The 17,824-nt window shown below is 35.1% G+C and overlaps 1 protein-coding gene across 1 annotated transcript in view; it reads right to left on the bottom strand.

The window, feature by feature from the left end:
• The window catches only part of AKAP9 (A kinase (PRKA) anchor protein 9), a gene marked incomplete at its 5' end in the record, with an annotated part of 76,403 nt that overhangs the window by 20,174 nt on the left and 38,405 nt on the right, over positions 1-17,824 (bottom strand). The window contains 9 exon segments of the mRNA XM_009078457.1: positions 3-128; positions 2,970-3,149; positions 3,398-3,550; positions 4,048-4,152; positions 4,261-4,437; positions 7,373-7,492; positions 9,113-9,345; positions 11,791-12,003; positions 15,190-15,352. Coding sequence (XP_009076705.1) covers positions 3-128; positions 2,970-3,149; positions 3,398-3,550; positions 4,048-4,152; positions 4,261-4,437; positions 7,373-7,492; positions 9,113-9,345; positions 11,791-12,003; positions 15,190-15,352 — 1,470 coding nt within the window.

Raw genomic sequence — 17,824 nt, 5'->3', positions numbered from 1 at the left:
TTATCAATTACATCATTCAACTGCTCCACTTCCTCATCGTTCTTTTTCTTCACACGTTCTTGGTCACTCTTCAGACATTCTACCTGGGCTTCAAGCTCCCGTATATGCTCATTTTGCTCCTCAATAATCTGTAAAAAACCCAACCAAACCCAAGAAAGGGACTTTATAACAGCTATTATAAACATTTTAAACCCTCAGATAATTTTTGTCCTGGACTTCACAGAAACAGTTTAATCAAACACTGGAACACCTTGTACAGGAAAGCATGTTTCCAGTGAATTTCTTAGTGGGATGTCTCTTCTAAAGCTTTATGAGAATCAGGACATCTTCAAACTAGACTGACAAAGTAGCCCATGATCTTAACGAGCTACAAAAAAGGTATTAAAACACCAGATGAACTGAAAGCATTTGTAACATTCACAGGGATATCAAATACTGAAGTTTAAGTGCTCAAACTACATTTTTTCCTAACAGTTTGGTCTAAAGCTCTGTCATGTCCTTTTTATTGAAAATTAAACAGACACTAGTGGAGTGGTCATGTCTGCTGTTCAATCTTCTTTACTCAAAGTATTCCAACGAACCAAGATTTATGAAGCTTAAAACTTACAGATTAATTTTCCTAAATGACATTACATAAAGAACTTTCTTTGAAAAAATCCTCAAGCTTACAATATACAGGTCAGCTATGTTACATTAGAGAGATACTTTGCTCTTGCAAAAATATCACTCATTCATATGGTTAAATAGATTTATATAGCAAACAGCCAATTAAGATTAATACGTATTTTATATACAAATAGACCTGCTATTAATTGTGTTGAAAAATACTATTATAACATGCTTTTTAATCTGAGACCACAGAAAACACCTACCAGTTGACTCCAATATTTCCTACCACAAACCTAAACAGGTGTTTGTCTGTTTATGGGTGTGTACACATGTATTTTTTAAAGAGAATGTTTGGAGACCTGAAATGAACAGTGCTTCTGCACAGGAAATGAAAAAAGCAGAAGAAAATATGTCAACGTTTGGAAAGATGCATTATAAAATAAAAAAAGTTATGTTACCTAAAATAGGTAAGAACTCTAAAAGAGTTTTCCCTTTAGAAATATGAAGAAAAATGCAGAAAAGAAGAAAGATGACTAAATTAATTACTGAAATAGCCAAGCATTTTTCGTTATCTCTCAATACTTCATTGCACTTAGCTAAACAGAATAAGATGACTTTGTAGTAAGCATAATATGTACAAAACTAAATTATAAATGTGACCATATAAATGAGAGGGGCTGATTTACCAACCAAGAACTTAATTTTAAAAAGCCACCAAGACCAGAGGAAGCCCAAAAGCACTAAATAAACTCTGAACAAGTCTTAGAATCATAGAATAGTTTGGGTAAAGATTATCTAATTTCAACCCCTGTGCCACAGGCAGAAGAAAGAACAGTGACCCTGGTGGTTGCTATCAACTCAGCGTAAGTTTCTGTTCTTCATACCACAATGGAATAAAGGCCTACAAAAGGCAAATACAGTAATTAAAAGAAAAGCACTTAGTGGGATGAAGATGTCTAAGGGACTAGGAAAGGGATTGACCTAAGAATAATCTATTGATATATTTAATACTGATCTCATAATCAAGCAGAGCAATTATTTAATGTCCTGGAAAATAAAACCAAGTAAGAGGATGAAATTACGAAAATGAAGCTTCATATAATAGGAGAAGAACCAATCATTAGAGTGAACTATAACTGAATCCTGGGTGTTTTTCTCAAGGCAATAATTGTAACTCTATTTCTGGGGTCATTGTATAGAGCAGAACCATTCTGGATTCCTGAAGTATGATGTTTCTTAAATCCAATTTCCTAAATCCAATTTAAAGTTCTGACATTATTCACTGAGGGTCATTATAACTAATCTTTGCACATAAAAACTCAGTGAGATTATCAAGCTTAGTCAGAGCTCTATTTGAATGCATTCAGTATGTCCTAGCCTAAATGTTCAGTCAGGTAATGAGGCGTAACAGAAACCCTGTTCTTCACTTAGTACATAATACTTGCTTTTGAGTTAAAGCTTATGACTAATAAATGACATTTAAAATGGTCAGAACACAAAATTCATCCACTGAAAAAAATTAATTTTTCTTTCTATAATAAATGTGCGACTGAAGTCCTGTTTCTGCTGTTACTTACATCAGTGCAAAATAAATAGAATTTCTGTTGAAACCAAATATGTTATATCTGTAAAAAATGGAAGTAAGACAAAAGAAGATGAAGTTGATCATCAGAAAAACACACAACTGAAAAATAACAAAGCTACAGGTGTTAAATCTCAGCTTCTTTCTTTCTTGATATTTCTAACAAAACGCTGAATTTTATTTGTACCTCCAGGCTTGAAACCGGATATGTTAAATCTCAGCTTCTTTCTTTCTTGCTATTTCTAACAAAACGCTGAATTTTGTTTGTACCTCCAGGCTTGAAACTGGATTAAAATGTTGCCAAAACTGGTATGATGACAAAGTATTCCCACAAGCTCATGGGACTTAAAAGCTCAGCTGCTAAAAAACCTGTAAAATCCAATGTGATCCAGCAGGTGTCACTGGAACATAACACTGAATTACATTCAGTCATGGGAGGGAAGATGCTAAAATGAATGTTGAGACTGAATTCAGCTACCTGTATACTATTAAAGGTTCAGAAGCAGAGGAAGAATAAAGAATGAAGACTTTAAGACAAAAACTCCATCAGAAATAAGGCAGAATAATTAAAAAGAAAAGCAAGAAAAAAAAATCTTTCATTAAAAGCAACACTAAAGAGGAAAAAGAGATTAGGTTTAAAGGGTTGCTTGAGACTGAAGCATTTTCATTCTTAAATTAAGGCAATAATAGAAAATAATGTAGGGGACAGAAAGGTTTTTTCCTTCAAACAGCTAACAACACACAGTACAGCTCTGCAAAAGATTTCAGAAGTATGTACCCGGTTGTCAGTTGTGACTTCAAGTTGCTGTTGCAGTTTTGCAATTTGTTCATGAAGATGATGTATTTCCTGCTCCTTTTCTTGCATGATGTGAGCAAGCCTCCCAGCCACTAAATGATGGTCCTTTATGGTGGCATCTTCGGATTTCTGGATAGCTAGTCCCAGAATTTCCATTTCATCCTGCCAAAAAGAACCCCAAAAACATGTTACACTTGAACATAACATTTTCTTCATATTCTTGTACGGGTATTTAAGGCATAGGAATTAAAATTCAGAAAAAAAATCATGGAATGAGAAGTATTTTTATGAGCTTTTTAATATTTTTGCATGTTGAAATGTGGAATGCTTGAGAAAGGGGAAGAATTTGGCATTTATTTTTGGGAAGGAGGGAGAATAAAGCTCTAGGCTTTATTCTGTTATGCAGTTACCTTAAATAATTTGTTCTCTTGTTCAAGTTCTTGCAAGTGTGTAGTGGACTCCTTTCGCTGAATTTCTAGCTGCATGTGCAATTGCTGAACTTCTTCATTTTTATTTTCTAGCTCCTCTCGAAATTGCTCCAATTGTTCCTCAAGGTTTGTGACCTATGTTGCCCAAATGATAGAAAAGGAGTAAACAGCCATACCAAAAATTAAATGCTATCATTTTCCACTACAATGTCTACAGTAAACTGGTTTGCAATGCACAAATAAAAGAATGTGTACCCAGCAACATTCTGAGTCCTTAAACTGAATGCAATTTTACACCCCATTAAAAAAGGGTTGAAATCACCATGAAGGTTTTTCTTAATTGGACTGAATTTTGATTTCAGAGAGACTCTTGCAAGTCATAGATATTAACACAGAACAACAATTATCATGGCTCACAAGCGACTTTCAAAGGGATTTGGACCACTGTCTCTTTGAGCTGTAAAGCAGAACAACAATTATCATGGCTCACAAGTGACTTTCAAAGGGATTTGGACCACCGTCTCTTTGAGCTGTAAAAAATTTTATCTGTACAGTTCACTAAACTCAACAGAAAGGAAAAACTGGCAACCAAAATATCAGTGGAAAGATGGAACATTTCACAGGTATTTTACCTCCTTTTCCTTTCTGTCCACAGCTTCTCGTTCAGCTTGCAGTTGTACTTCAAGAGGTAACTCCCCCTTTACTATGATGGTGCCAAACTGTTTCCTTTCCTCTACCTTTAAACAGAAACAATATTAAAAATAATCAGATTTAAAAATACACTGCATAGGTCTCAAGAAGGTAAGAAAGTAGCAAATACTTTATCATTTTAGACTAAGGAATACCTTTTGCAAGTTGTCTGCACTGATGATTAAGGCTTGTTCCAGTTCTCTTATCCTACATTCTAGTTTCTCAATTTCTTCATTTCGTTCTTGCACATCTCTTTGAAGCTGCTCCTTGGAGAGCAAAAGCTCACTGCATTTGTCTGTTTTTTCTTTGAGGTTATTTGTTAACTGTTCAACCTGGTGACAATACGGCAAGAAGATCAATATATTCTACTACACTGGAAGGGTTTGCTAGCAATAGCAACACCACTCATTTTTGACAGAGAAAATATATCCCTCTTTTTTTTCCCATAACAGAACTCCTACTCTTTAGGTGAAATAGAATGCACAGTTAGAATACTCCAGTACTACATCCAACAAATATGAACAGCATTTTTTAGGAAGCAATATGTTCTGTGCTATATCACCTGCTCTGTAGAACTGACCTTGTCCTTCTGAAGCCTTCAGACTCTAGGTCAGCTAAAAGCAAGTAGCATGGCATTCCCATGCAGCCCACTAAAAAGGTGCCTTTAACATCTACAGATGGAATGTCTTGACCCTAAGGTCAAGATGCTATTTGCCTCTTTGAGGAATAACATAGTTCTAAAAATCTGTGACAAAATTATTCAAAAGAAGGAGGTGACATACGGAAATACCCTAAAACTGAGTCTTTAACATTGAAGAGAATTGCTATACGTCAATCTCAAGAAACAGGAAGCTTTGTTTTCTTATTGGGTTTGTTAAATGGGACCAAACAGATGTCATGGATGATATAATTCCACTTTCTACAAGGAACAAAGCATTCAAATAACGCATTCTGAGTCTCAGTAGGTCAGATGTTTGCAGCTCAGAAACAACATATTAGAAGATACACTGAAGTAGTAGAGATAGGAATATTTATCCATTTCTAGCTGTATTTCAAAAATTATTAATTGAAATTACAGATAAGAAAGATGCATAACAAATCCATGGTATGATGTAGAGTTAAGACCTGAGTTAAACTAAGCAATCGAGCAAGAGACTTGGAAAGTAAATCTTTGTCCCACTCAAGAAACTGATTTCAGTATTTACAATTAGGAAGTTACGATGTAGCCAAAAGGTAGAAGACCCAAAGCATTTCAATAGATAGGAGAGAAGAGGACCAGAACATAAAGCTGACAGGATGGTATTATTGACGTTATCCATCCATGAGTAACATCAAAGTCTGAAGTGACCTCAGAAAAGTCCTGAGAGAGAAATGGAAAAAGAAAAATCAAGCCTAGAGCAGACTCTGTACAACAACCCTCCCTGGAGTAAGCTGACAAAGCTGAAATAACAGTAAAAAAAACCAGCGTTAGCAACTGAAAATGCTCATGACATTTACTCAAAGGAGAAGAGGATTTCAAACACTGTAACTATGACAAATAAAGAAGCTACCTCAGAAAAGCATGAGAAATAATGATAAAATTATTAAATATTCCAAGGAACACTGTGACATCAAAACATACTATACAGTAAGACTATGTGCCTCATTGGATAAAAATTAAATGTAAATCTAATTCACTGCTGAAAATTCTGTTTATAATTTGCAATGTATCACATTCAACACCACCCAGCATGCAAATGGCTGCTACACCTGCTTGCAGGGTTATCTTATTGTCTCTCTTTCTACCTACTAAATAATTCTAATTTCAAAATATCTAATACAAATCTCAAAATTTCCATCACAGTTATGGCTGTTTTTCACTTTAAAGCATGCTTTACATTTCCACGTAGCATATTTGCCAACTTGTGTATGTATATGTGCATATAAATCATGATTTTTACATATAGATTCTGTACAGACAAAGAGGACAATTTTTATTATGCTAACAATTTTGAAAATGAACCCAAAATTAACATTGTGGCTTAAGGACAATTAATTGTGCTAAAGTCAGCTCCATGTGTGTGAGGTGCCAGCAAGAAAGGAGTGTACAGAGTCTGCAACAGAAGGATATATACACAGAATTGTTCCACGTGTTGTTTAACACATAGACAGCTAGCTTCATGATTCAATTGTTCACAGGGGCTGATGTGAGCCAAATTGCACAGTACTGACCCAACACTTTGTAAGATTTTTTACAAACTTTTATATTAAAATATATTAAAAACTACCATGAAATACACTTCTAAACCTGTGAAATCTAAGTAAATAAGTATTTTGACAACTTATATCTCACATGTATCAATTTCTGTCCTATGACTGTTTATAGTCCTAAACTATAGCCTAGAATCATAGAATGGTTTGTGTTGGAAGGGACCTTAAAGATCACCTAGTTCCAACCCTCCTGCCATGAGCAGGGACACCTGTCACTATTCTATATAATATAGAATACTAAATATTGCTAATATTTAAGAATTGAATTACAGCAACTGAACTACCTCAGTAAGATCTTTGATTTGAAAAATCAACAGTGCAACCTAGTAAAGGGCATTTTAATATTGCAAATTAAGCAAGAAAAACATGCAAAAGTATCATCCTTGATCAAAAAGCAGGACACAAGAAAACCCACCAAAACTCCCCAATTTAATTGACTAACAGGCCATCAAAGAAAACATGCAAAAGCCCCATAATATATAGCATTTGCACTGCTGCCACTTTTCTTCATTGTCATGGGTCTAAGACTTTTCTGTGACTCCCCGAGCTGCTGTTCTAAACCTGTAGTCACTAAACCTGTTTCAGTGAGAACAGACTTTCACTGGGGAGGTTCAAGTGTATTACATCTCAGGTGCTAAACCTCAGTAACTCGGTTCCTTCAGTGTGTACCTGTGCTATGAACAGGATGTCACAAAACAACACGTGAAATTGTTCAAGTAGTCCTGAATGTTTCCACAGGCTTTTGAGAACAGTGGGTTTTCTAAGTTACATGAAAGAGACTTTTTGAAAGTTATGAAGTTTCTGTATGTCTACTGCTAAAACCAAACAACCAACCAGCCTAAAAAACACCCAAACACAGTTTCACCACTTTCCCCTGACAGCTTACTCTTCATCTCAGGGGATTTACTTTCCTGGCTTGTAAATGGATGCAGATTAGGTACATCATAAAATAGCTCAAAATACCTTAACAGCTGTCAACTTGTCATTTATACTCTTCAAGTATAAGTAATGTCTTACCTCTCTGGTTTGATGTTCATTGACAGGCTGACTCCTTTGTGGAATCTTAAGCTGTTGTTCCAGCTTCTGGATCTCTTGCTGGAATACATCTCTCTCGTGCTCTCGATCAATTGCTTGCTCCTGAAAGTTAGGGAATCATGTGGATACACCATCTGACTTAAAAACTAAATTAAGTATATTACTACTTCTTACTTCTGTTAATGTGAGGCTGGTAACAGTATGCCACTATTTTTTAAGGCAGCAGAACCTACTGCAACTACCATTAACAAAAACTTCTTTCTCATTTAAGGCAACAAAGTTCACATTTTTTTCATCAAAAAATTAGCATAGCATAGACACATTAAGTAGTATGTCACAAAAATGACAATCTTGTTTCTTCTACACTACACAAATGGTAGTAAGCCAACATTTTATGATTTTCTTTCCCAATGTTTGTCTTTCATAAACACAGCATAAATAGAAATTAACTCTGTGCTTAATACTGATGAGGAGCCATCAGAAAAAAAAATTTGCAAAAATTCAGGAAACCAGAGTAAAATCTGAACCTTTACGTGCTGCAGACTTTCAACACTCACCTGCTGTCTCAAGGAACCAAACCATAAACCATGTATGACTATGGGATTTGTAATAAAAATTTTTACTTCTAAACCTTGTCCTATTATGACACACTAGTTTCAGTGAGAAAAATAATCTTGTAATCGTAGAAACTGAAATAAAGCATTTGTGCTAAGAAGTGTCTTGACAGATCTCTCCTTTAATATTGCTTAGTAATAAGACCACGCAGAGAAGGTGCCATAGGGTGTTATATTTATTACGTAAAAAATTATTTCACCCTACTGCTGTTAGCTAGAGAGTTAATTGAGGAGGCATGAAACAATAGTTTTCTCCCAAGAGCAGCCCTGACACTTAATAGGAATAAAATGGGCAAAGGATGAGGAGAGAAGGATGGTGCTTGCTGAAAATAAGGTAGAGTCCAAAACAAAAGTGCTGAGACAGCCTAAGGCAGGAAGAACTTGGGTAAAATAAAGACAGCTGCTACTGCGAATGGGGACAAGTACAGTACAATATAACTGGCTGGAAGGTGTAGCTTAACATCTGGAGGTAGATTCTTGGATACTATCTATGAAGGAAGACTATAAAAGAAGACTACAGAAGAAACCTTAAGAAAAATTATGCTTTCAGTTTCCAAATACAAATAAAGTTGACTACTTAATTCAAAAAATCATAGAATAGTTTGGGTTGGCAGGGACCTTTAAAACTCATCTAGTCCAACCTGCTGCAATGAGCAGGGTCATCTTCAACTAGATCAAGTCGCTCAGAGCCCTGTCCAACCTGGCCTTGAATGGTTCCAGGGGCATTTGCCACCTTTCTGGACAACTTGTTCCAGTGTTTCACATCCTTATTGCAAAAAATATCCTCCAAACATTGCCCAAACTGTTTAAAAATGAAGGTCACAAAAATTTATGTTTCCTCATTAATTTTGAAGATTCTCCTTATTATAAACATTTAAGAAGCCTATTAATTTATACTTAGAAATACAGAGCTGATTCAAGCAAACACCTCTAATTATCAACTTTTAAAATGCTAATTAAATACTTGGGCTAGAACCCATAACACTGGTACTATCATCTGCTTCTTTATGTTTGCTCAAAATCTGAGAAAAAATAGCATTTCCCCTGAACTGGACCTCAGTACAGGTACCCACCCACCTTCATGAAATTATTTTTTCTCCATACTTACATCTAGAAATTTTCTTGTTTTTTCAAGTTGCTTCTCCAAAGCCTGGTTTTGCTGCCTTAAGTCCATTAGTTCTGCATTTTTTTCTTGCTCCAGCTCTATGAAACGATTGACCTGTTCTTCCAAGTCTATTTCCAAGACTTTCACTTGCTTCTGAAGGTCATCATGCTCTTTTTCAGCTTGACGTTGTACTTCAATTTTTTCTTTCATTAGCTTTTCTGTTTCCTCCAGCAATTCTGGGTATAATAAAAGCATCACATGTTACTTTTAGATACGAATAGTTTAGTAATGTTATGAAGCAAAACCACTCCCCAAGGTATCCATGCTGTAATCTGCAGAAGGATGTGAACTGGCTTGGGTTTTATGATTTTTTTGAAAAATTTTTTTTCCTCTGAGAAATAATCATGATAATGACTAAAACAAATTCATATTAAAATTACTCTCCTTTAGTTAGCCTTCAAAGGACTGCTACTGAAGTTGTATCAGATCACTTTCCCATTTAAGTTTCATATCAATTCAAAGGTCATTGTACAATCGAAAAGAAAATAAAATGCAAGGGTTCAAACCATAGCTAGAGTCAGCAGAGAAGTTTAACAATGAAGCACAGAAAACCCAACCCTCTTCTCATCCACAGCGCCAGTAAAATCAATCCACTCCCAGTCTTCATTATTTAATGTAATACATATAACAAATTTGAGGGACATACTGCAAGACTTAGCGAGGTTGCTGGGCAGACAGAGAGGGAAATTACTGACCTGTAACTGGAGCTTTGCAAAATTAGCAACTGCATGGATGCCTGATTTTGAGTCTTCATGAAAAAGCTGGCAAGCACATATAGTAAACCCCCAAACCACTTTATCAAGACCCTTAAGCCACAGCCCAGCGAAGTACACATGAACTAACCGTACAAATCCCTTGAGGAAAAATCCAAACTGCAAAGTGCACTTACATTTGGAGAAACTTTGAAACAGGATTGATATTTAGACAGAAACAATAAAATTTACTTTCACTATAGAAGAAAGATCCTTTAGGCACCATCATCTTACATCATATTTAACCAATTCTCATTTCTGGGCAATCATTAAATATCAGTATAATAGAGTTTTTAGTTATCATAACGAATGACTCAGCTGTATTTGGATATAAAAATAAATAAAAGGCTACAAAAATATCCTTCTATCTAAGCATCTGTAATTCATAGGTGAATAAGATGATGGTTATTGATGAGTTTGCTTATTATGCTTACAAATTATAAGAAACGTTGTTAGCGAAATGTGAAACTGAGTATGAAATACAACATCAAAGCTGCAGGCCAGTAAGAATTGCAAGTAATGTCAGTAAACCAAAAGCCCAATAATCCTGATTAACAATGTCAGTACGTGTAAGTCTTCCACCCAGTTACAGATTGGCCATGCAACATACAAACACACCTGCTTGGGAAGCTGCATCGATTGCAGCATCTACTAGGCCTAGGAGAATAGAGAGAGAGAGAGAGAACAAAAAAAAAAAAGAAGCAAAGTAATTCACATGCCAGCTATAGTTTTCTTGTGGTGCAACAATGTAAGAGAAAATGAAGCCAAAGATAGATGTGGCATTTAATGACAAAGTTGTTGAGGTAACTTAGGGAATATGGGAAGTTATTCTGGTATGCATGATATAAGTACCTACACATCTTTATAGAATGGTTTACCCTTACAGCTGTTACACATGAAAAGATCTTTAAAGTATTTAGAAGCCTAAACCATACAACTAATAATTAAACTGGGATCATAGACAAGGATGTTCTTTACTAGAGTAGAAAGCAACAGGTCATTTTTAAAATTTCATTGTTACACAAAGCAGATACAGGAAATTGCAAATACACACCAAGATGTGTAATCTATAAAAATAGCAACATTATAAACTGCCATAAACGTTTAGAAATTAAATAAAATGGCAGTTTCACCCTGTAAGTACTGCAATCCTTGAAAGATCAGTACTTCTTAAAACAACAGTGTTCTAATTTTCTTCCCTTCTTAAACATAAAACATTAAGTTATTAGTTTTAGGAAGAATTAAAAGACACATTTACTTCATGAGGGTAAATGCTTTTTTTTGAGTAAGCAGTTAGTTAGATTACATTGACATGGTATTTATCTGAAATTTTCACCATCGGGGCTGAGAGGTTTCATTACTGGTAGATAACAGGCTTTCCTTATCATGCAACTGTTGGCCATTCTTCCCCAAAGGAGGAATTTGTTAGAAAAGTTTATCTTCTGTGCCTAAAATAAATATGGCCATCATAAGCAGTTCAACCATGTTCCACTAAGTATGCTTGCTACTCTAAAATTCCCTTTGTAAAGTATTTAAACCAGTACTTTTATCCATAGATGCTAACTTCAAGATATTCCACCTCCAGTGTGAATATAAATAAAAGCAGATTTTCAGAGAAAGAAAGCTTTTGCTGGCTTAAAGAACACTTGTAAATGCTCAATACTTCGAAAAATTCAGTCACATTTTGTTTGAGTATCAAGAAAAGTTATCACGCTAACATTAGGCACTGAGTATGAAAATACTACATTTTGCCCTACACGTTTTTATTCATGATTACAAAGGCAGGGGGAGAAACCTTCACCAAGATTACTTATTATTTCATTTGAAAGTATAAGAAAATCTCATAGAAAGATTGTGAGGAATACATACGCTGCTCTACTGGCCCCGCATCTGCTCTCATCGCGTCCTTCTGCCTGGAGAGCAACTCCTTTTCTTCCTGGACCTGCTGCTGTTCAGCCTCTAACTCCTGCAATTTGTTACCTGTACACAGTAGCTCTTGCTCAAGATGGTCAATTACATCTATTTTTTCCTGGAGTTGTTTTTCCAGAAATGCTTTTTCATCTGCATAACCATCAATGAGGCCTGTAAAACATGAATTTGGGGGAAGATTAAATAGACAATCAAAACCAATTTGATCTTTTTCATGTAGCAGTCCGTACAGTATTCTGACACAAATACACATGCGTGTTAGGTACTCAGCACTTGACGACTTCTACTCCTGTTCTTGTTATTCTTTCATGATGCACAAAATGCAGGAAGGATAGCACAACACCAAATACAGCTATTTATTTTTTCTCAGTGTAAGACCCCTGGAGCAAACAGGAACTCCAAAGCCAAGGAAAAATACAAGTATAACAAACACAAAAGAAATTAGAATTTTCAATTAATTTAGTTGCCATTTAAAGTGGCTCATGACATTTGTCTGACCTCAAACCATAATTTCTGTTAGATTATGGGTCTTCTGTGGTCAGGTATAGTATAGATGCCTTCAACATCATAAGGCACCGAAACTGGCCACAGGTGTCCATGTTTGGCACCTGAATCACTCTCAAAAAGCCCTTTAACAGTTGACACCTAAGAATCAATTTCATTTCTTGACTATTAAGCTGTAATTTTTAAAGTAGCACATAACAATTAATTATGTTCTTAACACAGAATTTTGGACACTACCTTGACAAAGCCTTGTATACTTTTAAAATTTGCTTCATGGTGAAGGATTTCATCTAGCAATCTGAGGGGGAGCTAAGTGAGTGATACAATGGCTGTAAGAAATGGCACAGTCTTCGATGCAGAGGTGAGCAAAAAGCTAAAGCCTTAGGAAAACCCACAGAATTTCCCTGAGAGCTGTACAAACTAAACTGAGATCCTGTAATGGTATTGGCTTCAGCTGATTCTGAAACATCTGACTAAAGAACACAAAATGACATTTTTACTGAGTGACAGAAGGTAATAAACAGCTGTGCCAGATTTCCACACTAAGGTGTGTTCTGTCACACTGAATACCAATGGTTTCCAAGACATATACAACATCAGTCATGCGTGTGTAAACTTTCTTAGTTTGACACACACAAACCCATCGCACAGGTTTCTTCTTACTAAATCCACAGAACCTAAGTAGCATTTTTTTCAATACAAAACTGTCTTTGATATGACAACACTTCATCAGTACAAATCTATAGTTCTGAGTCACTATTAAAATGGATTTTACCCTCTCCTGATAATGTAGGAAAACTAAAGATGTTTCCATTTGCTATCAGTGTAGATGATCTTTTTTTTCAGATCTGAATTCACAGAGATCACAGACACATAATACGATGATGTTGAAACAGAAAATACTGAACTAGAAACATCATTAACAGCACTTCAAAACTTAGAGACAATACAAACTTGAGTGATTATTCCCACTGTATCAGATGCAGTTCACACTAAGTATTTTTCAGACTGAAAGCTGAAAAGGCATTTCCAGGTTAAATGGAGTGCACAACCTCACCAAAAAAGTATAAACAATGAAGAGGCAATCTGCTAAAATAATCACATGTTGTGGTATTTACTCCTGCCATTTTTTAAACATTTTTTTTCACTTTCTAGGAGACATAATTAAAGTTGTCAGAGTTCAGTGAACAAATCTGCATTAGCTTTTCTATCACATTAGATAAGTCATATCTGACACCACTCAGTCCACGAGGGGCTTGAAAATGTCTCAGCTGCAGCAGTTTTTGTGATAAGAAAGAAATGATCAAAAATGACATACTTTATCTCAAGAGAAGACAGAGTACCATTGGATGTACAATGAACTAAGACATTGTTCTGCATACCTATCCAAGGGATTTGGTAAGAGCATGTAGCTTGGCTTTGTCAGAGTATGCTCACAACTCAGTTCAATGAGCAGAAGAAATTAAATTAAAAGAGCTTTATGGCATTTTTGTTTTGTTAGACAAACATCAACAAAAAAAATTAAAAAATGTGGAAGTGCATTACTTTTAGAAGTTCACAGGAAAAAGAAGGATCAAAAATTTTATTAATTCAGGAGTTCTAAAAGCATTAAAGCAATAAGAGGGACACATCATCAGAATTCCTGCAAAAGATGGAACTGAATTAAATCTCTACACGTGACATAAATCTGCACCTAATTTACAAGCTCAACTGTGAAATACATTTATCAAGGGCTAAAACTAACATCTAATTCTGTTTCTTATATTCCACAACAGTTCATGAACCAAATGAATATGCCAATCCTAATGTATTAGACTTAATAATGTATCACTGTGTTGTAATTAAGTATTACTGTCCTAATGTATTAGACCTTTTTACCTTTTTATTGAAGATTTGTGAATAAAATTCTATCAAGACAAAAATATTATCCTAAAAAGAAAGCAGCAACAGACATAAAAGCTGCCTACGTTCTGAAATTGCTCAATACTAAACAGTTTTGTAACTCCATATGTGCCAGATTATAAATTCTGAGGTCATTTATATTTGATGGAAGATTTCATATTTTTGCATTCTGTGTTTCATACAAAATTTTTTCACTCTTAATGTAATAGTAAAAAGTAGCAATGCCTCTTCCAGATTTGAACCTATTCCGTCTGAAATGAATTTTCATCCTTTCTGGTTTTGCTAAAGCTACTGCAATGTTGCAGCCAGTAGTGGTGCTAATGTCACACACTGTTTCTGCTGTGTGGACTGACAAGCTACCAATTGTCCCTCACACCACACTTGACACCTGATTTAGAAACCTGCACTTCTATTCAGCTTATGTGCGTCCCAGCTATTAATAGGATGTGAAGTCATGTTGGATTACCTGTCTGTGTAAAAAGAGGAGGAAGCCTGGCAGGGTAGCATTCTCCAGGAGTAACATTTGGCTGTCAAACTTCACTGTATGCTCCCACTGCTGAGCTTCAAAACTAACTAAAAATATCTTTCTGCTTACTACTACCAAGATCCTACCCATGGGGTAGGTGTTTTTTGCATCTTTTCCAAATGCTAATTACAGATAATGGTAGGAATGCTGGGTGGATACAAAACACTGAGCTATCAAAACAATAAAGCTACTCCTGGAGAACAAATTAAGTGCCTGTTAGATTTTGAACATATTTTCCTGATGTCAGAAAAGATTATTGGATTTTCCCTGTTGATAGTGGTAGGGACCTCCAGAGGCTGGTAACATCCTAAAATTTGCAAAGAAATTGATCCAATTTCCAATTTCTTTACCCAATTAATAGACAAGTGAGTGGGAAGTTTAAGAACTCATCAAAAAAAGCTACTCACCTTCAGCTTTACTAAGCTCCAAAGCCAACTGCTCTCTGGCTTTGGTTTCTTCATTAAGACGTTCCTGTAGCTCTTCCTGATACTTGATAAATTCTGTGGCCTCTTGTTGTTTTTTGAAGGACTCTCGCACAAGTTCTGTCTGAGTAATCTTAGCATGTTCAAGCTAAAATAGGGAAAAAAATTACAGAAATCTTATAAACCAATGATTTTCTGATAAAGAACTATTCCATCATTCCTATTTAATGAAGAGCTGCTTTACAGTGTGATGGAAAGTCTCACATAACTTCACTGCACCTTTGATAAGATCTTTACTGAACACCCATTTGCAGAGTACAACATGAAGACTGACTTAGTACACAAGTTTAAGCAAATAAGTTTTGTCAGAATAGTGAACTCTATGAGCCACCTGGCTCACTCCGTGTCTTTGTTCCGGTAGTTCCTGATTTATGAGTTTACACTAGATTCACCTTTATTTATACATGAGTTTTGCACTAAATACAAGTAAGCTTTCACCCACCGTATATGTAGAATGGCTAAAAAACATTGCATAAACTACAGAAGTTTTACTATAAATTGACAAAAGTGGTGCTTCATCTCTTTTTCTCCTTAGGATGAAGATAAATGAGAACACCAAGAAAATATGAATTTTGAATATGCAGCACTTTACAAATAGCAAGGCAGTAAGTAAAGCAATGCATCTTCCTACTGTGTCCACCTAGCAGAATTATTAAGGATTTTTTAAAAAATTTTCTCTGCTTGTTAATATTTAATTTGTACTACCACAGATATAGTGAAATCTTATTACACCACTATCCTAAAGTACTGAAAAAACAGGTCTAAAATACATTAAATTGTATACTTACTGCCCAGATTAGACATACCCAAAGTAATAATTTCAAAACTGATTAAAATTAGAATTAGAAAAGCAAAATAATGTGTGGAGAAGGAACATTAATGCTAGATTACATAAAATGTTCATATAAGGTAACAGCAAACTGAAGTCAATTACCAAGATGTCTACTTCTCAGCTACAACATTTATAATCTACATTCACTTCTTTGAGGGATGCAAATACAAACAGTCAGAGCTCAACTAGGCATGAATTCTTTGTGTGGCTTGTATTCAAAATAAGACAATTTACTTCAAATGAGAACAACATCAGAAAACGAAGTAACTAATTTCCTGCTTCTCTCTCTCTCTCTCTCTCTTGTTTTGTTTTGTTTTAATATTCTGGATATTGGCGGATATTTTTAAGATAGTAACTTCTATGGCTTTTTTGCAGATTTCATAAAACATTCTCTCATATTTCTTTGAAAATATAAGCTTTCTCACTATCTCCAGCTAAGTTACTGAGTTCAAGATTAACTTGCTTTAAAATCTCAGAAAAATGGGTCGAAGAACATTTAGTAGAACACTGCACACTTATAAATAAAACTTCACTTTGACAAGTATGTCTGAATAATACACTGATTTCAAATACTTGATTTATTTTCTCCAGCATTCCTTTTTACATGGGCATCATTAACTTGCTCTTGTTAATTATTTATTCTGACAGGAGTTAAAGGTCTAAGTACTGCAGCTAACGATCTGCACTACTTTGAGATAGTTAAAAAAATCCTAGAATATTACTTTACCCTCATATTTTGAAGTGCTTAATAAAAGACCCACCTTGGATACAAGGGAAACATATGATAGCTTTACTGTACATAGACAACCATAAAAGTGGCTGAGTGAAATGCAAGAATATTCCAATTAAAACTCAGAATAAAAATTATTCTCCACCTCTTTTCAGTAATAACAACTCAAGGTATTATTAAAAAAACCAAAAAAGAAGCACAAACACAAACATGATTTTTAAGGTCAACAATTGGAAGCAATCAGCCATTTGTGCTAGTTACTGTTACTGTTACACTGCACCAAAGCTACAGAGAAACAACTTGAACAGCCTGCAACCCAACCCAAGTTATTCTCAGTGAGAAAAATGTTATAAGTAACAGTGAAGTGCTTTAAAAAGAGATCTCAGATCTCTGGAATTTAAGATAGTTCTGTGTCTGCTAAACTTCTTTTGTTAGGAATGATCAGAGAATTGCATAATTAAAGCTTTTTCAGTGATCAATAAAAGCCAATTAGGAAAAGAGTATATCAGCAGTACATAGTAACTTTAATGATAGAGACAAGTTTATATAACTTTTCACTGCATTATCTTCTATTTAAGCTTGTTTAAAATACAATTTCTTTTAAAAACTTTTATACTTACAGAATAGGGAGGTGTAGGCAAGGAGATTTTAGAGACAACTTTTAAAATGTGCCCATTTCTTTTGTGGCTGAAGTGAAAAATTGAAGTATTTACAACTACACAATTATTCTCATCCAAGTGTTCAGTGAGAGCAAAAGGATATGGTAAAGGCACACGAGACTCAATCTCATATATATCTTCTTCTTGGCCTTCAGTCCCCAAACTACTAAACAGATTAGAAGCCCAGTAGGTGCGGTAAGAATCCATTCCAAAAAACACTGCTCTGGCTGTCTTCTCAACCGTCACGTGGGTTTTTCGCACTAACTAGGCTGGCTTTAGAAATTTCTGACAGCAATTTGTAACAGAACACCTACATTTAACAGTCTGAAGACACATAGC

The sequence above is a fragment of the Acanthisitta chloris genome, unplaced genomic scaffold, assembly GCF_000695815.1.
Source record: "Acanthisitta chloris isolate BGI_N310 unplaced genomic scaffold, ASM69581v1 scaffold17677, whole genome shotgun sequence".
NCBI lineage: Eukaryota > Metazoa > Chordata > Aves > Passeriformes > Acanthisittidae > Acanthisitta > Acanthisitta chloris.
Note: the sequence above shows the minus strand (reverse complement) of the source record. Positions and strands in the feature narration are given on the sequence as shown.